The sequence below is a fragment of the Diaporthe batatas genome (genome assembly GCF_019321695.1).
Source record: "Diaporthe batatas strain CRI 302-4 chromosome Unknown Contig00002, whole genome shotgun sequence".
NCBI lineage: Eukaryota > Fungi > Ascomycota > Sordariomycetes > Diaporthales > Diaporthaceae > Diaporthe > Diaporthe batatas.
In genome coordinates, this window is record NW_025408549.1 from 715,483 (window position 1) to 742,050 (window position 26,568).

The 26,568-nt window shown below is 34.5% G+C and overlaps 4 protein-coding genes across 4 annotated transcripts; 3 read left to right on the forward strand and 1 right to left on the reverse strand.

Moving 5' to 3' along the window:
* Window positions 1-525: 525 nt before the first annotated feature.
* On the forward strand, window positions 526-1,152 carry KVR01_001930 (uncharacterized protein; the record flags this gene model as incomplete). Its single annotated transcript, XM_044784625.1, has 1 exon — window positions 526-1,152. The coding sequence occupies one exon, from the start codon at window positions 526-528 to the stop codon at window positions 1,150-1,152; it is 627 nt and encodes a 208-aa protein (XP_044649885.1).
* A 688-nt stretch (window positions 1,153-1,840) lies between these two features.
* KVR01_001862 (uncharacterized protein) lies at window positions 1,841-3,169 on the forward strand (the record flags this gene model as incomplete). The annotated part of the gene is made up of 1 exon (XM_044783875.1): window positions 1,841-3,169. One exon carries the CDS (start codon window positions 1,841-1,843, stop codon window positions 3,167-3,169), a length of 1,329 nt encoding a protein of 442 aa, XP_044649817.1.
* Window positions 3,170-7,211: 4,042 nt separating this feature from the next.
* Window positions 7,212-10,611, forward strand: KVR01_001918 (uncharacterized protein). Its single transcript, XM_044794695.1, has 4 exons — window positions 7,212-8,095; window positions 8,148-8,297; window positions 8,354-9,228; window positions 9,351-10,611. The coding sequence occupies exons 1-4, from the start codon at window positions 7,890-7,892 to the stop codon at window positions 9,956-9,958; spliced, it is 1,839 nt and encodes a 612-aa protein (XP_044649873.1). The 5' UTR covers window positions 7,212-7,889; the 3' UTR covers window positions 9,959-10,611.
* Window positions 10,612-12,913: 2,302 nt separating this feature from the next.
* On the reverse strand, window positions 12,914-14,924 carry KVR01_001580 (uncharacterized protein). Its single transcript, XM_044793039.1, has one exon. The coding sequence runs from the start codon at window positions 14,295-14,297 to the stop codon at window positions 13,188-13,190; it is 1,110 nt and encodes a 369-aa protein (XP_044649535.1). The 5' UTR covers window positions 14,298-14,924; the 3' UTR covers window positions 12,914-13,187.
* Between the last annotated feature and the right edge of the window lie 11,644 nt (window positions 14,925-26,568).

Genomic DNA, 26,568 nt, shown 5'->3' on the forward strand with positions numbered 1-26,568 from the left:
TATATTGTCTGGCACCGCAGCATCGGCTGCCGTCCATAGAGTACCCAGTTGAATGAGGCGGAAAGTTCGTCCCGCGGTAATCCAGACATAGCGAAAACCGACGCGCATGAGCCCTCTTTCGTGGGGGAGGGGGTGAGAAAGGGAAGTTGTTAAAGCTTTGCTTTAGCGTGGATCTATTTCTAAGGTTGGTATATTTCTATATGTAAGTCTTCAGCCGTATGAATTTAAGAATATTTCAAAATAGATCTATCATCAAGCATCCTTTATAAGTATGGCTTTGTGTCTCGTACATTGAAAATAAAGGTAGAACGCGGTTAGCTCATTTCTTTCGGTCACCAGACAAAGTCCTTGTAAGATTTTCTTCCCTTACCTCGACTTAAAAACAGAGGTCACTCGGCCCTACTGGCAGCCACGATGATATTTTCAATGCTTGACCTATCACACTTTTTGGCTCAGAAATTAAGAAAGGAATAGGCTCACAAGGTCACAAAAAGGATACGAAATCACCTCGTCTCCTAATTTCTCATGCAGGACTCGAAGCAGCAAGCTCTAGCTAGTAGCGGGCGAGAACGCCGGTTCAAGTTCCACCTGATAGCAGCCCAAGAGGCCTTTGATCAATCTAAGAAAGACGGGTCCCGCGAGACTTTCGAGCTCTGCCTATCGCATGCCAGGGTTGCAATAACGGTGGCGAAAAAAGCCGACCGCCTTGACCTGGAACAAGATGCCCAGCTGGCCATTGTTGACTTTCTAGAAAAGTCAGGCAGAAAACAGGAAGCATTGGAGGCTATGATAATTGCTGCCGCAATTGAGGACAACCTGGAGGTGGAGTATAAATCACCGTCAGGCAAGGATGGAAGTGGCACACGTCTGGCTTCGGTAGGTGGCGTTCCCATCGCTGAGGTCCTTCGGCGTCTTGATAATGACGGGCCCGAGAAAAAGGCTTCACATTCTGGTCAGAAGCAAATTCCGGTTGCCGCAGACTCGCACAGGTCTGATGACAGTGCACCCGCGGATATCTGCAAGTCCCAGACGCCGGAATGTCTTCCGAAGGCAGCCGTTGAAGGTCGTCAGATCAGAGATCTGCACGGCAGACTGGGGACTGTTTTAACCGAAGCGCCAAGACTGCGGCACAAGGCAAAGTTTAGCAATTAGAGTCGTTCATTTGAAGTTCAACCAGGTATCGGATCTTGAAAATCGAATTCCTCATTTTAAGACTACATACTTAAGTATCACCTATCCTATTATAATTATTGTTATCGGCATCGTATTCTTTCCAGGCGCTGGGTCTTGAGTGCTTACCACCGTATGAAGGCGCCATGTATGTCCTCGGGCGTATACGGAATAGAAGCGAAACCACATACTTAAGTATGTACCTAAGTACCGGCACTGATGTGCTTTGGCGAGGTTGCAGGTCTTTACCTTCCAAGGTTCCGCACCATGCTTTCGTTTACAGGCTTTGATCTGAGTTGCGTGCAGATTGAATTGCTCTGATCAGTAGTTGTGCTATGGTTATTGTGCGCCGTGACGGCTGCGGAGGCGGTACGGTGTACTCGAGCTGTAAGCGTCACAGCTTTATTGCGCTTCCCGCCGCATTAGGCAAACCCGCGGCCGCACCTGCCCCGGCCAAGGTTTGAGGTTGCTTTGAGCCAGACGTTCTTTGTTGACAAAGACAATCCAATGCAAACAATTGAAACGAAGTCGCATGCGGAAGTTTTAGTCTTTTTTATAAACCTTGTTTCGATTATTATCTCTGCTCTACTGCGAAAGCTTCTACACCTCCGGGTCCTAAACCACCCTGCAACTTCATTCGATTACCGCATTTCATCGAGTCGATTGCAACATGGGAAAGGATAAAGGAAGTCGGCCACGAAAGGCATCAGAGAACAAGCAAGAACCTGCCTCTCGGTCGCCTTCAGCGGCTACCGCGGCCAGAGTCCCTTTGCCGGCAAGTTCTCCAACACCTGAATCAGCCACTGGTGATTCCAGTGATCACGAGGAAGAGATGCAACCCGAACCGAGCGAGGAGGGGAGAAAATCACCTCAGAATTTGGAAGATCCCCAGAACCAATATGCCTCTCAAGTCGGTACAGACCCTGCGCTTACTGACGACGGGCCACTTGCCTCGGCTCAAATCGAGCCCAGTCTTGGCGAAATCGACGAGGAACGTGCGAGTAGTGGAGCCGGAGAAGACTTCCAGCTTGAGTCTCCAACCAGTGCAGACCTGTCAATCAGCCCAGCTTCACGACGGTCTTCATACAACTTGGCTGCTGAACTCAAAGGCCAAGGATGGGATGACTCTGATGGAGACATGCGGACTGAAGCAGGTGATCAAGGCACATCCTCTACCGTAGCCCAAACCGCAGGTACGCCAGGGGTGGAAGAGTCTCAGAAGCCTGAAGCCGCCAATTCAGCGAAATCCGAGAGCATTGAAGAAGAAAAGAGCAAGAGACTGGCTGCCGAAGAGCAAGTGAGGAAGCTCAGGGCAGAAATGAAGGATCAGCGACAGAAGTTCGAGGAGGAAGCAGAAAAGGCGAAGACGAGACATGAGAAGGCCTTAGAGAAGGCCAATATAGCAAGAGAGGCTGAAAAGGTAAAGCTTGAGGAAAAAGCCGAATTGAACGTTAATAACTTCCGCGGTGAGATTGCGAAGTACGAAAAAAGTATCGAAGATCTACAAGCCCTCAAGCTGGGAGCTCACGCGGAGGATCCTGGGCGGCCTAACGACTCGGATGCCGATGGGGATATGTCCAGGCAAGAGGAAACAGCCGCAATGGGTGTGACTTCAACCAAAGCGATCAACAGAGACCTGTTAGGAATCCATCGGGGTCCACATACGCGGCCTGTTAGAAATCTCCCAAGGGCCAACACGGTTAATATCAAGCCAGGCAGCGCTCGGTTCCTCCTCGCACAGTGCGATTTCCTCCTTGATAAGAAGACCCCAGTCTATGCTGCCCTTCGAACCGTGGCGAACTACGCGGACGGCGGAGAGTTGTGGCCAAATGAACGAACCAGGAGGATGCTCGCCAATTTCAATCATCAACTCGACGGCATTGTTCAATTGATGGAATGTCACATGTATGAGTCGCCAAATCGATGCCTCGAGGAATCAAGAAATGATTGGAGGTTAGCGCTGGACAGCTGGAACCAGGGAACTGGTGGCAGGGAATAGTTCTCAAATGTCGTATCAATAATTATGTGTTTCCTATGATCGCTACGAGGTTATGATTTAAAAGAGTTTGAAAATGCGATAATCACTTACCACGATGCTGAAATAAGTTCATGATTCTGATACTGGTTTCTCCTGAAAATTGAAATAAGAAGATGGTCAAAATTTGGTGAAGAGTAACTGAGGGGTGCACAATAGTTGGGATGATACACGTTGCGTGGAAGTTCCAAGTTGTACAGTTCGGCGGACTATCGGGTAGATGTACTTTGTAAGAGGTGGTCACGGTATGTCACCTTCCGGTCAAATATAAAAATTGGAATACCTGATCACGCTGCCAAGTGGAGTGCAAGGGCGAGCCTAACAAGTTGAAACTAAGAATCCGGGGCGCCACCTGGGCATGGAGATTTTGGTTTGTCCCGCAACATCCGAGTCAAGCCCGCTTCTACAGGGAATCGTCGTCCACAACATGAATCATAACCAGCTCTGATCGGTGAATTGAAAAGATAATGGCAAATCAATACTCCTTCACTTACATGCTCGGAAGGTGACTGTCCGCAAACGAAAGACTTGATTGTGTCTCAGACGACGTGTTTTCCCGAACGGAGATGGTCCGCAGTCATTATGTAGCTCTAGGAACAGCGATGATGAGTCCATTCAAAAGTTCAAGGCCTCATGTAGTGGATCCCAAGGTCACTTGCGTGAAAACAAGGCAAGTCATTCCAGGATAGCCTGGATGTATCGTGAGACCAACTGGGGCAAATCACCCAAGCATGGATCCTCAGAGTTAAGCAGGCTTTTCTAAGTAAAATCATTCACCGGGTCGGCCCATTTATATTAAAGCCCCTTAGAATAAAATAAATTAAGCTATATCTTAAGTTTTAATGAGGTATTATTTAAATTATAGTAAGTAATAAATAGTTTAACTAAATATTTAATACTTTTTAACTTTATTTATATATTATAAAACTAAGAGTATAAATATTTATTATATTATAATTATAATTATTAATATTATATTCTTTTAAATAATAAATTTTAAATAAATATTATTATATAAAGATATTATATATATTTTTAAATATATATAAATAAAAATAATAATATTTAATTTAATATTTTAAATTTAAATAACTATTAATTTAAATATTTTTATTAAAAATATAAAAGAATTATTCTTATATTATTCTTATATTATTCTTATATTATTCTTATATTATTCTTATATTATTCTTATATTATTCTTATATTATTCTTATATTATTCTTATATTATTCTTATATTATTCTTATATTATTCTTATATTATTCTTATATTATTCTTATATTATTCTTATATTACTTTTTAAAATCTTAACTTATATTAATTTAAAATTCTTTAATAATATAAATAAAATTATAATATAATAATAAAGGGTAGATTATATCTAATAAGTAAGACTTAAAGAAAGTAACTATTTTTACTAAAGGACCCTGCTGAGAAGTGTTATTATTTCGTCGGGACTAGCCGGCCAGAAGACCGACGGGAGATCATAGCTGTTAAAATTGAAATGCGATGTCATGTTCGGGAAAACAAGGAGAATCTTGTGGTAGGACCAGGGTGTAAGATGAGGCGGTGTTTGAGACTGGAGAAGCACAAAGGGGGTCAGCGAACCAAGCCCTGAGGCGTCAGGCCCTGAGGCGTCAGGCCCGTGAGACGTGTCTTGTTCTCGCAAGGGAGATTACAGCAAGGCGTGGAGAGGCGTCAGCGGAAATGGAATCAGTGGCCCCCACGAGAAGCATGCACACACAAGCTTATGCCCCCACTGGCGCCCATCGTGGAAAGGGAAGGTGTACAGGTGCAGCAACGTGCGCGGCAGCAGGACAAGACGGCTGGGTGAGCCTGATGGTGACGAAGCGCGCGCTTCGTCTCATCGGGAATGTGACATTAGACATTAGCAAGCCCGGGGCAGCCCGGGGCACACAGGCTTGTCGCCAGTGGCAGTGGTGTTTCGGCATCCGGGTGGTGATCTCGGGCGGGTGCTGTCGGGTATGGCGTTGAATCCAGATGGCAGATCCCAGATGGCAGAGGGCTGTTGGACAAGAGGCGAAAAAGAGGCGAAAAGAGGCAGACTGTCGCAGGCAGACGTCCGAATAAGCTCGTGGGGTGACAGGCGCGACCCCTGCCAGACCCAGACCCAGACCCATGGACACTGGGTCCTGGCCCCTGGGCGGCCCGGGCCCCTGGTGCTCTTGCTGCCAAGCGCCGTGTCGGAACATGTGGGGGTTTTTTGTTTCCCCTGATAAACGCCCGCTCGATAACAAGCTTAATGCGACCTGCCTGATTCTCGCCGCCTTATCACGACAACTGCTTGGCACATTGCTCGACGACTGACTGTTGCCGTCCACGCACCCACGCACCCACGCACCGGTTCGTCCCATCAGGAAACGTGTTCTGTGGCTGGACAACTTCCTAGCTGGGAAACAAGGCCCGCCGGGTGGGCGCTGACGCCGCTGGCCGTGTTCCGTTGCACCGTTGCACGGCTCAGTCAAACCTGCAGCTCCCCGCTGGCTGACGTCCTCACCCTCGCACCCTCGACATGGTGTCGCTGCGTGACGGCTCCCCTTGGTCGACGGCCTCTTCACCGCTCTGCAGGGGGCCCTCAGTGTTCAGCACCGTCGTTTCGACTCCCTGCCCAGCCTGCCCCTGTGTAACTCACCACACGGAATTCCCCAGATCCTGCGCCTGCCCCTGAATCTGACGACCAGCCCGTCCACGAATACACCACCACGAATACACCAAGACGCCAAGAGCCCGGACTCCGGCCTGCCCACTCTCACCCACTATCCTCGGCTGTACCCACTACCCTCGGCTCTCTCTCTCTCTTTTTTTTTTTTTTTTGTTTTCGGTTTGTTCCCCGTTCGGATCTTCTTTTCGGGTCTTCTTTTTCATCGTCATTCTTTTGCTTGCGTACCCTGCTGCCCCTTGCGGCTCCTTGCGGCTCCTTGCCGGGACGTCATTCCTCCTCGGGAATCCATCCCGGCTGAGCCACTTCCACGTCAACATGTTGACATCTTCGCAAGGCGGATGTCCCCCACACCCTGCCTCGGCCGTTCAACTCTGCCTGGAGCATGCTGGCCGTCGTCTCCCTCGCCGCCGCCCTGCCTTGCCCCAGCAACGCAGCCTGCTTACTGTGCGCGCACGCCCTCATGCAGCGTGTCGTCAAGCAAACATGCATGCGCACATGCATGGACATTCCACCACAGGCGTCAAATTAATTACAATCTCGATCATACATCAATGCTGTGAAATGTCCATCAAACTACCCCACACCATTCGTGCCGTGGGCCCCACACCTGCGCCTGGAGTCTGGAACCGAGCTGGTTCGAGGCCGCACAGCACCACGCTGCTGCACCCTTGTGCTGTACTGTATATTGCTCTGCCTTATGCCCAAGGCCAGGCCAGGCCCAGCCGGCGAGGCCGCCGATCTGCCGCTGTCTGAAATGCACCAACCGAGAGGCACATGTCATCTCAGGTCCTCTCCGGCCAGGGGGTCCCGCCCAATGTGATCGACCCCGGGCCACAGGAGAGATATTGTCTGTGTATCACTCTATCAAGACCCTATGGCTCTGCATTGGCCGTCCGGTCATGTGCTACCTCCGAATATCCTCGAGTGTGGTTGCGGCCTTTCGGGTAGATTTACCCATATTGCCTCCTGCAGTTGGGCCAATCAGCCTGCCCTCCTTCTCTTTGACAGAAATTCAAAGTCCGGATGATCACGTCCCAGAGGCTTCCATACGTGTACACTGCTTGAGCACTCTTCCCCTTTGGTGCTTTGTCAAGCTTACACAATTGTGACCTTCTCGATTGGACCCTGCGAGTGCGGTCGCTGAGGAACATGTTTCTGCACGTCTATCATCGGTAGCCATGGCAGCATGGGTGGGTACGCCCTTGTCCCTGATCCGAAGTTGCAGCCGCACCCTTGTAACGCCTGTGACAGCGTGGGCGTCTCTTATCAAGCGACCCGTCCAATCCTGGGTCATCCCGAAGACTCGTTCTAGTCGCGGAGGAGGCCTTGCCACATGTTGACAGGGACGGACGACGGTGCCCGGACGGGCCCAAAATCAGCATCAAGACCAAGTTTTCATCATGTTCGGTGTGGGACCTCAGGCTCTTCCGGGCATGGGCCCTGCTACCCTGATGCTACCTCGCCAGCCATGCGCTCCGCCGACGACGAGGTTTGGGTACACTGATCTGTGTGGCAGCATGTGCCAGATTGCGTCCCAACCTCATCCCCCATCCGTCATGTGCATGCTGCCTCTGTCGATATATTGGACTCGATCTCTGCACGATCGATGCTCGCTTCCCCATTGTGTAACTGACTCCTGGGTCCATCTCCGGCTGAGCGTTCTTGTGATTTGGATCTTATATTCCCTGTCAACCTGAGACGAGTTGATTGCCCCGTCAAGCCAGCGTGAATCCTTACGTTCACAATATCCAGGGTCTTGGTCCTGTCCGGTCGGAATATCAGTCCGCCCCCATATAGAGGCTTTGAGGCCGCGCACGCTTGCAACCAGGTCCGGGTTCGACGCGAAAAAATATTCTGTTCTTGTTCTTGTTTCAAAAGCCGATATCCCACGCCTCTACGACCATCTGCTTCAAATACCCCTCTCAACTTGACATTTTCCATCCTCCACCACAAGAACCTGCTTGATAATTACGCACATAGGCACAGACCATCGCCACCATGACGGGGTCCAGCTCCATGACGCCAGCAATGTTCGCTGCGAGACTTCGCGTGAACCAGCAACAGCTTCGGTACTTTGCCGCAGGCATATGTGCTCTGATGGGACTCTTCATCGTCTTTCATTGGATCCGGTATATTTTCCACGAGGCAAACTCGAAAGCAAGGTCCAACTCTGGCGTCACGTACCCGTTCAGGTTGTTCACAAGGCGAGTTGTTTCACTCCCACAACCACGACGTCACACGACTAACTCCAAATAGGAGTGTCAGAAACATCCTCGTTCGAAAGATCCCTGGCTTCACGTCGAGTGGCCATGCCCTCCTGTTCGCGGCATATTTGTCAATTAACTTGGCAGCCACTTTGACCAACGTTACCCTGGTGTACTCGAGCCTCGCCAATAGATGCGGATGGTGAGTCCTCGCAACCTGGAACCACTGCAGAACAACATTGACAAAGCTTCTTCCAGGGTCCTTTCGGCAAATTTCGCCGTCGTGGTCTTCTTGGCCCTCAAGAACACACCGCTGGCCTTCCTCTCCGCCTACTCGTACGAGCGCCTGAACGGTCTGCATCAGATCGCCGGATACACATCCTTTGTCTACTTGGTGCTCCATGCAGCCATGTACTCACATTACTTCCTCATAAATGACCGTGCCGAGATGCTGGAGACAAAAACTTCCATTGCAGGCATCGTGGCTGGATTTGCCTTCCTCGGTGTGCTCGCCTCCGCTGTCATTATTCGACGTATCTGGTACGAGGCCTTCTACGTCTCTCACATTCTGTTCTTCATCGTGGCTCTTGTCTGCTCGGCAATTCACCAGCCAGCACTAGAGGACGGGCTCATCATCATTTTCGCTCTCATCGCCGCCATGTGGGGCGCCGACCGCATTCTTCGCGCCTCGAGGCTATGGTTCCGCGCTGTCAACAACGAGGCCATAATTGAGCCTCTCCCGAATGGTGGCACCAAGATCACTTTAACGAAAAGACCTTACGGGGTCGTCCCCGGAAAGCACTGCTTTTTGTGGATCCCAAAGATCCGCTTCTTCGAAGCACATCCCTTCACCGTTGTTGCCAGCGAGCCCATGGAGTTTGTCGTGAACTCATATGATGGCTTCACTCGTGATCTCCGCAAGTACGCGTTGGCACATCCTGGTGCCAGGCTCAAGGCTTCGGTCGATGGGCCTTATGGCACTTTCCCGGACCCGATGGGGTATGACAAAGTCGTCTTGATCGCCGGTGGCAGCGGTGCTAGTTTCACCTTCGGCCTCGCTGTCAATCTACTGGAGAGAATGGGACCCGATTCCTCGAAACATATCACCTTCATCTGGGCAGTGAGGGAGCAAGGTTAGTTGAAGCTCCTCCGTTCTCGTTTGTAGCACGAGATCCGTGTCAGCCGGGTTCTCGCCTCTGTGTCTTGGCTTGAAACCTTGTCTCTGTTGTCGAGGCTGACATTCCCACCTGCACAGACAATCTTGCGTGGTTCTCCCAGCACCTCAACACTCTCCGGACCCACGAGCATTCACCCAAGGTCAACGTTTCGCTGTATGTCACCGCAGCCCCAGCCAACGATTCAACAGAACAGCGCCGCGGCTCAGTCCTCATCAGCGACATCCGTCACATGCACCGCCTCGCCACCACCGCCTCCTCAGGCCAAGCCTCCGACAAAAGTCTCACTAGGGAATCGGATGATCACGAGATGCACGAGAAGGCCCTCGAACAGGGGGTATTCATCACCGAGAACAGGGACCGCAACGAAACCACGGCAGACCCAGAGAAGACTTCGGACCAACGAAACCATCGCCAGCGGATGCCAAGCGACTCAAGCCTGGCCACTGCGTACAGCGCTTCAGGCTCGTCCACAGCTGACGAGCATCGCGACGTGCTCAAGCCCGGCCGGCCCGATACCGCCTCGCTGATCAGTGAGGCCGTGCAGTCAACACCACAGAACCAGCGTGTGCTGGTCGCGGCATGCGGGCCCGACGGGCTCATGCGCGTCGTCAGGGACACGACCGCCAGCCTGATCAGCGGCCATGGTCCCGGCGTCGAGCTACACTGCGAGCAGTTCGGGTGGTAACCGTTGCCCCAAATCCTAGCCCTAGAATGAAGGGGTGTGTGTGTGTGTGTGTGTGTGTGCACGTCTGCATGCTTGGGACTCCACTGTTCCCCTGCCATGCGATCTTCACCGGTCCGAACGACGCGATTTGGAGATGATTTCGGAGCCGGGGGGGGGTGTGCCTGCACTTTTGGCCGCGGCCCTTTCCACCGTCACACGTCGGACCGATACCCACAATCGTCAGTTATTTGATACTTCAAAATTTTCTCTTCTTGTCTTTCTTCCTTTTGTTTCCGGGTGGCTCTGATTATGGCGCAGTATCTTGGGTGTTGTGTCGCTTCGCTCTAAGCCCGCGGACAATCATGTTCCGGGCCCTGTTTGGGGCCGCTTGCTTGTCAGGCGGGTCAGGAAATTCCGGATGTTCCAGATGTCGTTCCACAGGTGCAGTGGGTACCCGTCTTAGATTTCTTTTCTTCTTCTTCTTTCGTTATGGTCTGGCTTATGTTTCGGCGGGTTTTCTGGAGAAAGTATCCGCGGGTGCCCCCGTGCTAGGTTAGACGCTGTAGGTACTTGAGTAGGTACTTAGTCGAATGAAGTGAGCGAGTTAGGTTAGTGTTTGCGGCTCGGTTTATCAAAGTACTAAGTACTTTGTCGATCTCCCGTGCACACCCTGGCCGGAGTGATATCAATCGAGCCGCCGTAAGATAGGACTCGAGGCAACCACTATGCCCTGCGCGGCTGGTGACGTGTAACAATCAGGTAGCATGGTTCCATTCATGTGGCCACGGGACGCACAAACCTACAGCAATCTTGGAACGAGGCTGCATATCTATCTTCACTGTGACATCGCTGGGCTTGGTTGGCTATCACGGCCGTGCCAAGTTCTCCTTAGGTCTGGTGCCAGGCCTCAGGTGTCTGGATTTGGAATCCTCAGTATATTCCGGTGGCTTTGTGTTGTACCTGCCGTACCTCTTTAGGAATAAATGCCCATGTCTTTAGGAACTCTCAGTAATTTCTGACACCCAGCATGTTTTCTATCATAGGTCGTCGTTACAGCATTTACGGACATCGGTTAAGGCCCTGCGGGTGTTCGCCTGCAGATGACGCGGGATAACGCCTTTGGCTCACACCAATACAAGCTGTCGATTCTTTCGACCGGATCTTTACTTGTTCAATTTCGGGAAGAGGACGTTGGGACTCCGCTTCAACCAAAATAATACTTGCAGGCTCCCGGAAATGGCGATGGGCAACATGAAATTGCATTCTGTTCTCACAGCCATTGTCTGATCACATCAGCTTGCGAAGAACCGGATTTGTCATGTAAACTGTTGCTGTGTCAATCCCATCTTCCAAACTTTGGAAGCTTAGAATATCACATGTCATCATAAGGGAGATCCTGTATAGAATTCCCCTGCTTCTGGGTTCTTGTCTAAACGGATGCTCTCCTGTGGGGAATTAGGAGGCCATAGTATAAGAAATCATCCTACGAGATGCATATGGCTTCGCTTCTATTCCGCATACGTCTGAGGACATATTTTGCGCCTTATACGGTGGTAAACGCTCAAGACCCCACGGGATGTATGTCTCTAGGAACTTTACCCACGCTGTTCACGGGTATTATCCTATAGAAGGTTAGGGATTGGAGAATGATAATGTGGCCGCACAAGGGACACCCGAGCGAAGTTGGTCTACACGAAAAGCAAGACCTAGAAAGCTTGTACAGAGTAGCTTATTCATGGAAGATTCTGGCACCGCCTTTTAACACTATGACGAGGTTGACAGGTTTGAACAAACTTGGAGACACATAGCAACAAGTAAAAGTCGTGCAAATCTATCGAGCGGACCACCAGTCAAGATGTATCTAGAAGAATCAGATCCATCACTCAGATTTATGCAGAAGCCCCACTGACAGTGATAATTTTGGAATCCTGAGATGAACTTCGATGAAGACAACGGTAGGCACATCTTGCTTGACTGCGTTCAGGAGAGGAAAGAAACATTGTCAACTGAGCTAAAGTGCGAAAGAAGTTTGTCCATAACATTTGAAGCTATGCTTTGAACGAATTGATCATGTGCTCATGACCGCCCCGAAGGTCAACCCGACCCGTGCAATTTGCCTGACAAATGCTGTAACATGATGAGCCTGGATATGGTCTCAACATGTGTCCATATCACCAATGTTGCTTCTCAAACCAAGATTGATTAATGCAGAATTTACGGAGCCTGCGCATGGCCTGATGATCAGAAGTGTTAGGCACGCGCTCATGGAAGCCCTGGAGCCTTCACCGGATATGCCCAAACGCCGTTGACGAATCAAGAAATTCCTATGGACACCTACGACGCGCTGGAACCAGTTCATGTTTTACTGCAAGGACCGCCTGCCCCCCAACCCCCGGGTGCGGCCCATGTCTGGAGTGATCGATCTGCCAGGAGACCCGCAGCGAATAGAGAACGTGATGGCAGGTGCCTGAGCCCGTTCCTGAAACCATTTCACAACCCTTGAGCTTTGTGGGAGCCATTTCATCTCGAGGTTGTTTCTCTCTTTTGTTTTATCACAGAGTCATGGGAACCTTGGATGGTCTGGTTCTGAAGACCGTCCTCAAGCACATGCCTAAGAACTGGCGTATCTGCTCAGAATCTGGCCGGAGGGTGGCAATCGTGCGCTGGGAAGATAATGCACGATGACATGGCGCCGATGAAAAAGAGAACGCTGAGAATTTGAGCGTGTTTTCGTTGAGAACAGCGTAGCCGACTTGGGATAATCCTTGTTACTGTATCGCCTGCCTTAGCTTTATTCCCAGGGATTCGGGAATCCATCTATACCGGAATACGCGCGAGGATGAATTTTCTCGCACTCATCTCGGAGAAGCAAGCGTCTCAGGAGAAGCACCGTCGCAGACACCACTACATGACATCAGACTGGCTCAGACAACTTCAATCCATGACATGTGACGTGATGAGTTTTGTGTGTAGGTATATAGGCAAGCGGTAGTGTGATTGGCTCTATTTTTTGAGCAACGCAATGCTTGACCATCGCATTTGATATCTACCATTTCCAATGCGAATAAATCAGTGTGTGTGTATGTACCTATAACACCATGGTATCTCATTGCCCCGCATCAAAAACATCATGAGACCTTTAGCAACCCTTGAATACGCCACCAAAACCAAAGCACCCTGCTCTAGATAAAAAGATTCAAAAATACATGGCGCATCGCGCAGAAGGGAAAAGCGTTACACATCTTACATATCATACAACACTTCCTGGCGCAAATGGAGGTGCCTTTCCGGCCTTGACAAGGTCGACGGTCCTCTTCCTACTGGTCTCCCGGTAATGCTCTCTCTTGAGCTTGGCCAGGAGCCAGTATTGATAGAGTGCGAACAGGCTTAGGCCAATTGCCAGGCTGGCGCCCTCGATTGAGACGGTGACCAGGGCCGCAACGGACCAGTGCCAACCATGCTGCACGTGGACGACCACCATGGTTGCGATGAAGCCCGCCAGACTGTTGAGGATAAGAGGTAGATAGATCCGGTTCATCAGCCATATGTAATTCCGCCTCCATACGACTGCGAGCCACAACATCCCCAGGACGCCGAGGGAGAAGGCGGCGCAGCAGACGGCCAGCAGGGGAACGGACGGGATCTTGGCGAGGGTGGCGGTCGTGGTCAGCGGCATGGACGACGGGCTTTCGTCATCGCTCACCATCAAGGAGCTGTCGGCCGGGAAGCCCGTGAAGTTGCAGGGGGCGAGTACAAAGGCGAGAAGGACCAGCCACGCGAACAGATTGGAGAAGATGTTGTGAGCACGCGGGATCTTGTCCAGATTGAGCAGCATGTTCAGGTATCTTGTCTGAAAGCCGCTACCCCCGCGCTGGTGATTCGGAGGGAAATAAGCCGGGCGAGGAGGGCTGGAGGGGGAGCGGGAGGGAGAGCGCGGAGAGCGCGGGTGGTGTGGGTTTGTGGGGGATGGTGAGGACAGTGGCTGATCGCGCGGCCGTTGGCCCCTGTTGGGATCGTTGGCCAGGGTCTCGGTGCTGCTGGTGCTGCTCCGGATGCTGTTTGCGCGGGGAGGCGGAGGTAGCGGCGCATCACGAGGCTGTGTATAGGTCTTGGTGACGGCTGGGTTCTCGTCGTGAATGCGTATGGGCATGCGCGGAAGCGGCCACTGCGGTGTAGGTGGCGAGTGGCCGGTGGATGGCCTCCATATTGGCGAGGTCTTCTGCCTTGGAAAAAGGCCAAAGCTTGTCCTCTTCTCCCTGCTCCTCCTCTTCTGCCTCTGGGGGGTCAGGAGGGGTTCCTGCGACGGGCTCTCCTTTGGCGTCACGGGTATGGGCAAGTGAGAGCCCGATTGCCGGTCCATGCTGTGCGGTGGGATCGAGTCAAGGCTCACTCCAAAGTCAAGACTGCAGTCAGGGCTGCGAGGTGCCAAGGAAGGGGATCAGAGATCAGAGAGGCGAGCCGAAGGGACGGGAGACGGAAGGAGACGGGTCATGATATAAGTCGAGGGCAAGAAGGACAGAGGGACCAGAGGAGGGGTTCGGATGGAAGGGCAGGATGAGGGTGGCAGGAATCCTTTGGGATACACACGAAGGGCCGGGAAGCCCAGTCAAGGCTGACTGAGGGCGAGAGCGAGGGCGAGGGGACCAGGGAATATCAGGAGAGCACTTCAAGTTGAGGGCAAGAATGCTTTAGGCCCATCCCCTTGGACCATCCTTGCCCCCTTGGCCCTTGGGGACTTCAGGATGAGATACGCAGGCATGCATACGTTCAACTGTTGGTAGCATCGTGCTATGTCGATCCTGATGGTGTTGTGCTAATGGCGATGTTGGCTGGGGGGGGAGGGGCTTGGGGGCCCGCGGCCAGGCCGGACAAGAAACAACAGTTGCAGCCAGGACAGCGCGGTAGTCCGTAAGGTGCACCCACAGTCCCACAGTCCCACCCGAGCGGCCTCGTGTAAGCCGGAAGGACTAGCGCATGCCGAGTCTGGTGTATAAATAACGATCAGGGCATGCGGGTCGGGGGCGGGAGTTGGCTGATGGATGCATCTGGCCGATCCTTGGGCGGGCCAGGGGGGCTGAGGGCCAAAGCCGGCCTGTTAGTGTCGAGTAGGGAGCGGGCCCCCATTCTGCTATCAGGTAAAAAGGCCCAAGTATGCTGTAGTCAGCTGCGGTGGCAAGGGGCAGCAGGACGAGAGCCTGAGGTGACATATGACACCTCGATCTATATTGGTAGGCTATTGGGGCAGTCTCCCAAAAGTCTCTGTTGAATCTTCTTCTCAGCCGGTCGGTCTGTCGGCCTGGTTGGCTGGCCAGACCCAGTGGATCGTCGTTGTTGCGGCGCAATCGAGACGCCGCATACCGACATATGCCAGGTGCCACCCGCCCCAACGCGATACCTAGGCACCCAGTCTGCAATTAGGGGTCAGGCACAAAAGTCTTAGTGTAGCCCAGTGAGATGCGGCTGCCTAACACGATGACGATGATGAGCAGAGCCTCTTGGCAGACAAGCCGCCATACAATAAATAGTAGAGTAGATAACCCCCCTATACCAAGACACACATTTCAATAACACTTGCAAATTCTGATTCGGCCTCTGTTCACAGGTCCTCCAGTCAAAATAACTCAAAAGAGGAATCGTGCAGGGCCAGACTTCAGGATCCAAGTGTGCCACATTCAGCTAGGCCGTTGAGAGTCGGACGTATGGCCGCACATGTGCTGTTTGTATACTGCAGCACTATCATGGGCGATAGGGTCAGTGCATAGCATGATCCTCGACTCTGCTTAAAATAAACACCTCGGACACGGACAGTTGAGGTGAGATCCTCTCGCTGTATGTATCAATAATGAGATCTTTTTTTTTTTTTTTTTGAGTACGGAGTCGTTCTACTTTCCCGGCGCGGAATATCCCAGTCGTAGCTAAGAGCCGTGCAATCCAACAAGCTAAATAATATGATTGCCTACATACCTGGGTAGCGAACAAAGTGTAGATTTTTGTAAGGGAAGTTCTTGGATGCTTGTGTGCTGTAAAATAAGTTAGCACTGACCGGCGGCAGCCTAGGCCAAGCTTATCTCTAACACACAGACCTCCTTGAGTCCGCACCTTTAGCTATAAACTCCCTACTTAGAATGGGTAGGGAGTCTATACTTAAAAATATTAGTAACTATTAAACCTTATATAAGTATAGTTAGAAGGTAAGGAATAAGAAGTAAGTAATAAAGGTTTATAATTAAAATATAATTATAATTATAATAAAAGGAGGAGTTATATTTAAATAAACTTTAATTTATTTATATTATTATTAATTTAATTATTTATTATTAAATATTATTATTTTTAAAATTATTTTTATATAATAATTTATTTAATATTATTTTATTATATATATAATTATATATATTAAAAATTATAATTAATTTATATTTTAATAATTATTAAAATAATTTAATTTATATTATATTTAATATAAATTAATAATAATTAATATTTTTAATATAATTATATATAAAATAATATATTTAAATTATTAAGTTTTTAAATATATTAAACTTTTATATTTAATTAATTAATAAATTAAAATTATAATAATATTAAATATAATATTAAATATTATATAATTTAATTTTAAATATACATTTATTATATATAATAACTACCCTTTAAACTTTATTAAAAGTAACTTTAATAATAAAAAAGTTAAAAAAGAATTATTTTAATATTATAATAATATTTTTAAAAATATTAAATTTTAAATATAAAAATTATAAAAAGATTATATTATAATATATATAAAATAAAAAATAAAATTAAATATATAATTTTTAAAGTTTTTAATTAAATAAATATATAAGTTATATTAAAAATATATTTTTATTAATATATTAAGTAATTTAATTATTTATAATTTTTAAATTAATAAATATTATTATTTATAAACTTAATATTAATATAGTTAGTAATTTAATTATAATAATAAAAAAGAGATAGTTATTTTTAAAAGAAGGTTTATTTTTAAAGTTTAATTTATTTAAAATAATTAACTTTTAATTATATAATAATATAATTTAATTATTTAAATTAATTATTAATATTAATTATTTATAATATAATATTAATTATATATAAATAAATTTTAAAAAATATATTAATATTTATAATTTTTATTATAATTTTTAAATTAATAAATTAAGTATTAAATTATTTAAAATTTAATTATTAATAAAAAAGTATAAATAATTATAATTATTTTTATTTAATATATAACTTTATATATAAAATAATTTATTTATTTAAAAATTATAAAATTATATTTTATTTTAAATAATATAAATATTTAAATTATTAATATTTTTATTAATAAGTTTTTATATAAATTCTTTATTTTATATTAATAAAAGTTTATTATTTTAAAGGTTTAATTAATAAATATAAATATAAATATTTATTTATTTATTTTATATTAAAAGTATTATTAAATTATAAATAAAGTAGAATATATTTTAATATATTATAAACTTTTATTTAATATAGGTAGAAAGTTTATAATATTTAAATATAATATTTATTATTAATAAAATATTTAGTTATTAATATCTTTAAGTTTTAATATTTATTTTTATATTAAACTATTTATAAAATATTAAATTATATTTAAAATAATTAAAATATAATCTTTATTATTATATATATAATTTAAAAATAATTATTTAATATAATAATTTTAATTATTTTAAAATTTAAAATTTTATTAATAATAAATAGAATTACTTTATTAACTTTATAATTATTATTTATTTTAATATATTTAAATAATAAAATAATTATATTTAATAAATAAATTTTAATTTATAATATAAATTTATTATAATTATAGTTTAATAATATTTTTATAGTATTTAATTAGTTTTAATTAAATATTAATATAGTTTATTTTAAGTTTTATTTATAAGTTTTTAAATAAAAGAAAAAATTTAATATTAAAGTTTTTATTATTAACTATATAAATATATACTTTTATTATATATTATTTCTTTAAATAAAAGTAATTTATAAAATAAAATAAAATATTAAATATATATAATATTTATAATAAGTTATTTAAAAATATTTATATTTTAATAATAAATTTTTATAAAATATATTTTTAATCTATAATAATTATAAAACTATTAATTATATATATTATATTAAGAATAATTAATAAAATTATAAAATATATATAAAAATATTAATAAATAAAACTTTTTTATTAACTTTTATATTAAATTTAATTATATTAAGTTATTTTTTAAAACTATTATAATATTAAAGATTTAATAGTTAAATTTATTAATAAAAAATATTAAATATTATAAAGTTATATTACTCTTTTATTATAATTTAAATATTTAATTTATTACTTTAATTATTTATAATTTATTTATATATAATCTAATAATTAAAAGGAATAAATTTAAATTTAATTATTATAAATTTATAAAATTATAAAAATATTTTTAATATTATTTTAAATAAAATTTTAAATAAAATTTAAAGCTTAATTTTAATATAAAAGGATAAATTAGTAATTATAGAGATAAAATATTATTAATATTAAATTTTATTATTAATATTAATATATATGATATATTAAAATATTATTAATCTTTAATAAAATAAATTAATAAAGTAATTATTAATTAATTTATAATATTATAATTTAATTATTAATATTTTTAAAAATAAGTTATATAATTATAAGTTAAAAATATTTAATATAATATAATTTTTAAATAAAAGGTTATATTTAAGTAATAAATTTAAAATAATATTTTTAAGGTTAATATAATTAAATATATTATTATTAAGTATAAGTTTAAATTTATTAATTAAATTAATAAATATATTAATTATAATTATATTAATAATATTAAATATAATAAAACTTAATATATAATATTTAATTAACTTTTATTTAATTTATATAATATAATTTATAAATAGTAATTATTTAAAAATTATTAAATAATCTTTTAATTAATATTATAAAAGGTTTATATATTAAATAATTTAATAAATAATATTCTTTAATATAATTAAAAGTTATTTTTAATAATATATTTAAGTAAGTATTAAATTATAAAGGGTTTAATTTTTAACAATATAATTAAAAGATAAAAGATATTATTTAATTAATTAAATAAATAAAATAAAATATATTTAAAGTTAAAGTTAAATAATATTATATTAAAGATATTTATTTTTAAAAAGAGGAATTAAATAAAAAAGCTTTTAAATATTATTAATAATAGTAACTATTTATATATAATAGATTATAATAATATATAAAATATTTATATATATAACTTAATAATAAATAAATAGAATAGTTTTTATATTATAATATTTATATAAATTCTTAATAAATTAAAATATAGATTCTTTATTAAGATTAAATAGGAGTTTACTATTTAAAATAATTAACTATAGGAATAAGTATATATTTTTAAAAAAGAAGTCTTTATATTAAATTAAATTTAAACCCTTACTTTTTTAAATATATAATAATATAATAACTCTTTTATTATAATATTATTAAATAAAAGTATATATTAAAACTATTAATGTTATTAAAGGTATTTAATTTATATACTTTAAGTTAATTTATTAATTTAATAAGTTAGATAATTATATTATTTTTTATATAAATTTTCTAATTTTAATAAATTTTTATTTAAAATTATTAGTTTAAATATTTAAACTTTTACTTTTAAATATATATATAGGTTTATATTTTTATTATTTATTAATATATAAATAAATAAAGATACTTTAAACTTTAAATTTAAATTTAAATTTAAATTTAAATTTAAATATAATTATACTTTAAATATTATATATAATATAAATATAATATATATTAATATATAAATATAGTATAGGTTATTAAATAAAGTTTTAAATAAATATATTTTATTAAATAAAAGTATTAACTTATTATATATTAAATATTTAAATATATTTAAATAGTATTATAATTAACTATTTCTTTTTTAATAATATAAATATTATAATTATAAAATTTAATTAAAGATATTTAAGAAATATAAATTAGTAATTTAAGTATTTATATAATAATAGATAATATATATACTTTTAACTTTATTAGATTAAGTTATTAATTAAAACTTTAATTATAAAGTTTTATTTTTAAAAGAATATAAAGTAGATTATTAGTTAATTATATTATTTATTAATTATTAAATATAAATAATTAATATAATATAAATTAATATTTTTATTAATTTATTTTATTATAATTTAAGTTATAATTACCTTTATTTTATAATTATATAAATATAGTTATAAAAGGTATATATATATTAATTAATAGTTTTATATATTTAATAAGTTAGATATTATAATAACTATTATTATTTAATAAAGTTTTAATTAAATCTTTCTCTTTAAATAGTTATTACTATTTAATAGAGTTAAACTATCTATATATAACACTAAATATTTTAACTTTTAATATTAAAATAATAAAATAGTATATAAATATTTAATATAAAGATTAAAATATAAAGCTTTAGTTTTATTTAAAAGAAAAATAGTTTATTTATTAATTTAATATTTTCTTCTTTTAACTTTATAAAATAATAGATTATTAATAAAATAAATAAGGTAAGTTATTCTATTTATTTTATATATATATTTAAAACTTTATTTAATTCTAAAAATAATAATTCTATATAGTTAGTTAATAGCTTTAAAGTGCTTTAATAAATACTTTTATAAATACTTTTATATATTAGAGTCTATAATATTTAATAAAATAAATAGTTTATTTATTAAGTTTTATTTACTTCCTTAAAGAAAAGAAAGGAACTTTTCTTTTCTTTTAAATATTAAAATATTAAATCTAAATAGTTTTTATTTTTATTTATATTTATAACTTTCTTATTACTTATATTTAATAAAAATTTTTAACCTTTATTATTTAAGGGTAATAAGTTATTAAAATTAAAGAAAGAAATTAAAAATAATAGTAATTTAATAAATTTATTATTAATATTTATAATTATATTACTTTTTTATTTTTCTTTATATTAAATATTTTTAATTTAAAATAAAAGTTAAATAAATTAAGTAGGTTATAATATATTATAAAAGGAATAAATTTTATTTTAATTATTATATATATAATTTATATAAATATTTTTATTATTAAAATATAGTTTTAATAATTAAAGCCTTTATATAACTTTATTAAAGATTATATTAAAACTAATATTTATTATATATTAAATTAAATATATTATTAATAATTTAAATAAAAATTATAATTAAATTTTTATTAATAAATAATATATTAAAAATATTATTTAAAATAAAAGTTATATTTTTTATATAATAATAATTATTATTAATAAATATATTAATTATTAATAAATTTAATAGTTTTTTAATTTATTAATTATTTAACTATTAGTTAACTTAATTTATATATAAGAAATGGTTAAAGTGGTATAAATTAGTATTAGTTAAAGGTCTACTTAACTAGGCGGTAAAGCGCCTAATTAAGTTAGTTAGACTTTATTAACTAAGTATAGTAGTCCGTGTATATATATAGGCCCACTAATCTTATAGTAGCTAATCTACTATAGTCTACTATTTTTATACTAGTAACTTTTTAATTTTTTAAAATCTTCCTTTCTTTTAACTAATTAAAGAGCTCTATTTACTAATAAAGTAAATTTCTAACTAAATCGTTAAATTACTTAAAATTACTACTAAATATATAATTATAATTCACTTAATTTAGGCGCCTAAAAACGCTTTAAATTAACGTTTTATAAATTACTTAAATTGCTTGAATTTAAATTGCTTTAATAGGTGAAATTAAGTTTAAATTACTAATTACTTATCGGGCTATCTACTAGGTAGTTACTAACTATTAATATCTAGCTAGTTAGTTAATAGTTATTTAGTTAGCCCTTTTAATAGTTTTTTCTTCTTATAATAAATTATTACTTATTTTATTAATCCTTTATCTTTTATTTAATTAAGGATTTTATTTTAGTTAGCTATATAGATAATTATAATATCTCCTCTTTATTTAAATAGAGTATTTAAATAAGGTTAAGGAGGATTTAAAGTAGTAATTTAATACTTAATTTAATATAAATATTATTTAAATAAAGGTTATTATAAAGGTTTTTAAAAAGTTTTAACTTAATTTACTTAAGGTAGTTTTTAGTTTAGTTTTTAAAGGTTTTATAAAAGTATTAAAAGTTTTTATTAAAATAGTAGTTAAAGTTATTAGTAAACTATTAGACTTTATTATTATTAATCTTAATAACTATATACTCCTTTTATAAATATTTTTAATATACTTTTTATTTTATTTTTAACTTAAACTTCCTTTTATAATATAAGTAGATATATTATTAGTATATACTTATAATAACTATAAATAACTTTATCTTTAGACTTAGAGTTATAGTAACTATATTACTAGAGTATCTTCTATTTATAATTATAAAAGAGAAAGAGAGAGAGAGAGAAGTTAAGAGAATATATAAAAGTTATTTATTTAATTAATTATTTAAATAATATAAGGGTAGGTAAATAGATTAACTAATAGAGTAGTCTATTAAATAGGTTAATAGGTATATAGCTAAACACTAGTTTAAGAGTCTAATAGATAGGCTTAAATTATTAGTTATAAGAGAGTTATTATAAGAGAGTTATAAGACTTATTTAGTAAAAGGGTCCTACTTAATAGTTGAATTTATGCCTAGGTAATTTAAATAACTTACCTTTTAAAGAGGCTATAATAGCGATAGTAGTATTACTAATTTATCCTCCTTATTAAGGACTATAATAATAAAGTAACCTTATTAATTCATCCTCTAAGAGGACTTAACGTTTAAATAGTTTAAACGATTTACTTTATTATTAGAAGCTAGTTGGTAATTGATTAGTGTCGGTTGGTTTAGCTTATGTGTAAGAAGTGGTTGAAGTGGTGTGGATTGGTGTTAGTTAGAGGTCTGCCTGGCTGGGCGGCGAAGCGCCCAGTTGGGTTGGCCAGACCTTGCTGACTAAGCATAGTGGTCCGTGCGTACGCACGGGCCTACTAGCCTTGCAGTGGCTAATCCATTGCAGCCTACTATTCCCACATTAACTTTATTATAAAGTAATATTCCTTAATAGTAGAAATATATATTTTAATATAATCTTATATAAATATTATAAATTAAATTAATAAAAATTAATAAAAATAAAGAAATTAATATAATATATATTCTTTAATTTAATTAATAAACTTTTTATTAAAAATAAATAAAGAGTTTATTAATTAATTTTAATATTATATATTATAAAAAAGTTATATATTAAAATTATTACTATTTACTTTATTACCTTCTATTATTATTCCTTTTATAACTTTAAAGTTATTAAATATTATTTAAAAATATTAATTTTAAATTTATAAAATAAAATATAAAAAATACTATATAGATATATTATTACTATTACTATTATTATTATTATTATTATTATTATTATTATTATTATTATTATTATTATTATTATTATTATTATTATTATTATTATTATTATTATTATTATTATTATTATTATTATTATTATTATTATTATTATTATTATTATTATTATTATTATTATTATTATTATTATTATTATTATTATTATTATTATTATTATTATTATTATTATTATTATTATTATTATTATTATTATTATTATTATTATTATTATTATTATTATTATTATTATTATTATTATTATTATTATTATTATTATTATTATTATTATTATTATTATTATTATATTATTATTATTATTATTATTATTATTATTATTATTATTATTATTATTATTATTATTATTATTATTATTATTATTATTATTATTATTATTATTATTATTATTATTATTATTATTATTATTATTATTAATAATAATAATAATTATTTTAAATATTATATTTATAAATAATACTTTTAGTATTTTAAAGTATAATATTAAATAATATAAATTCTTTATTATATTAAAATAAGGAATTTATATTATTTAAATAAAATACTTAATTAAATTAATAATTAAACTTTATTTAAATATTATTTATTTATTTATATTAATTACTTATTAAAATTACTTTTAATTAACTCTTTTATTATATAATACTTCTTTAATTTATTCTTTTAACCTATCTTTTAAATAATATTAACTTTTAAACTATTAATATTTAATTTTATAATAAATTAAATAATTTATTATTTTTTATTAAGGAATTCCTACTCCTTTAAAGTTTAAACCCTTTTATAAATTAGTTAAAACTATTTATATTTAATATAATTTATTTAAGTTATTTTTTATTTTTAATTTTATAATATAAATAATTAATTATATATTAAACTTTATTTTTATAAATATTTTATTAATAAATATAAAATAATAAGTTAATATTAATATAAAATATTAAACCTTTTAATATATTATATTAAAATAATTTAAAAATAATACTATTTAAAATATTTATATATAACTTTTATTATTAAAATATATAAAATTAAATAATAATATTTTAAATATTATATTATTATTTTAATATATTTTATTATTATAATAAAGTTTTAAGTTTATAAATCTTTTATATTTAAAGTTTATATTATTAAGTTTTTAAAATAATTTATAATATAAATTTAAAAATATTTAATATTTAAAAATATTTTATATTTTAAATTTAATTTTTTTATTTATTAATTTTAAATAATAACTACTTTTAAATTAAATATTCTATATATCTTATAATAATATAACCTTATTTTATTTATTTTTATTTAATTTAAAATATTTATAACTTTTAAATATATTATTAATTTTAAAATTATATTAATATTAATTTTTATATTATTTATTTTATAACTTATTTATTTAATAATTATATTATTATTTAAAAGTATTATTTTATAAAATAATTAGATTATATAAGTTAATAAATATTTAGTTTTAAATAGGTTTTAAAATAAAAGTTTTATTAATTATTAAAACTATATTCTATTAATATTTAAATAGTTAAATTAATAATAAAGAGTAAAGATTATAAATTATTTTTATTTAAATATCTTTTATATTATATTTATTATATTATTATAAATTTAAAATATTAAAATCTTATAATAAATTAAATTATATAATAATTTTAATATTATTAATATTAAGTTTAATATTAAATAATATAGTTAATAATATAATATAATATTTAAAATTTAACTTTTATACTCTTTAAATATTAAATTTTAATTTAACTTTTAAATATTTATATTAAACTATTTTATAAAGTTTATAATTTATTTATTTTAAAAGCTATATTTTTTAAAGTATTTAATTAAAAGATTTAAACTTAAAAATAGATTTTATTATTAATATAAATAAAAATTTTAATTATAATTATAAAATTAATAAGATTTATATTATTAAATAAAATATAAATATATAAAGTTAAATAGATATTTATAAAAAATTATATAATAATTAATAATTTAAATTAATTAATTAAAATATAAATTATTTTAATATTATTAATATTTAACTTTATATATTTAAATATATAATTTTAATTAATTTAATTAAATATAATTATATATATAAATAAAAATATTAATTATAATATTAATAATTTAATTTAATAAATAAAAAATTAAAATTTCTTTTATATAATAATTATATATACTTTATTAATAATTATAATACTAATTATATTATTAAATAATAAATTATAATAAAACTTTATAAAATAAATATTTAATATTTATTTAAAACTTATTATAATATAAATATACTTTTATAATCTATTTTTTATATAACTAAATTCTATTTAATTATAAATAATATTTAAAATAATAAATTTTTATTTATAATAAATAAAGAGTTTATAATATAAAATAATAACTATATATATCTTTAAATATAAGTTTATATTAATTTAAATAAAATATAAATTAATTATATTAAATATAATATTTTAATTTAATTTTTTAAACTTAATAAAAATATAAAATAAATTATAATTTTATTTTATAGCTTTATAAATATATATTAAAGTATATTTTATTATATTTAATAATAATAATTAATATTATATTTTATTTTTAATAATATAATTATAACTTTAATTTAATTATAATAAGTTAGAGAATAATTAGTTATATTTTTAATTATAATTATAATTTATTTAAATAAAACTTTATAAAAGGCCTTTAAAAGTTTATAAAATAAATATTTATATTTATATTTATATTAATTTATTTTTAAACTCTATATTTAAAAATATATTAATATTTAAATTTTAATTACTATTAAAGTATTTTATTATAAATTTTATATTTATATATATTAATATTTATAAATTAAATATAAATAATTAAAAATATATTTTATTTCCTTTTATTTTTAAATAAATATATTTAACTTTTATAATTAATAATTTTAATATTAAAAATAATATTAAAAACTTTTATTTAATTTTAAAATTTAAATAATTAATTATTAAATATAAAATATATTAATAATAATATTATTTAAAATAATATTTAAATATTATTTTAATTTTTATATAAATT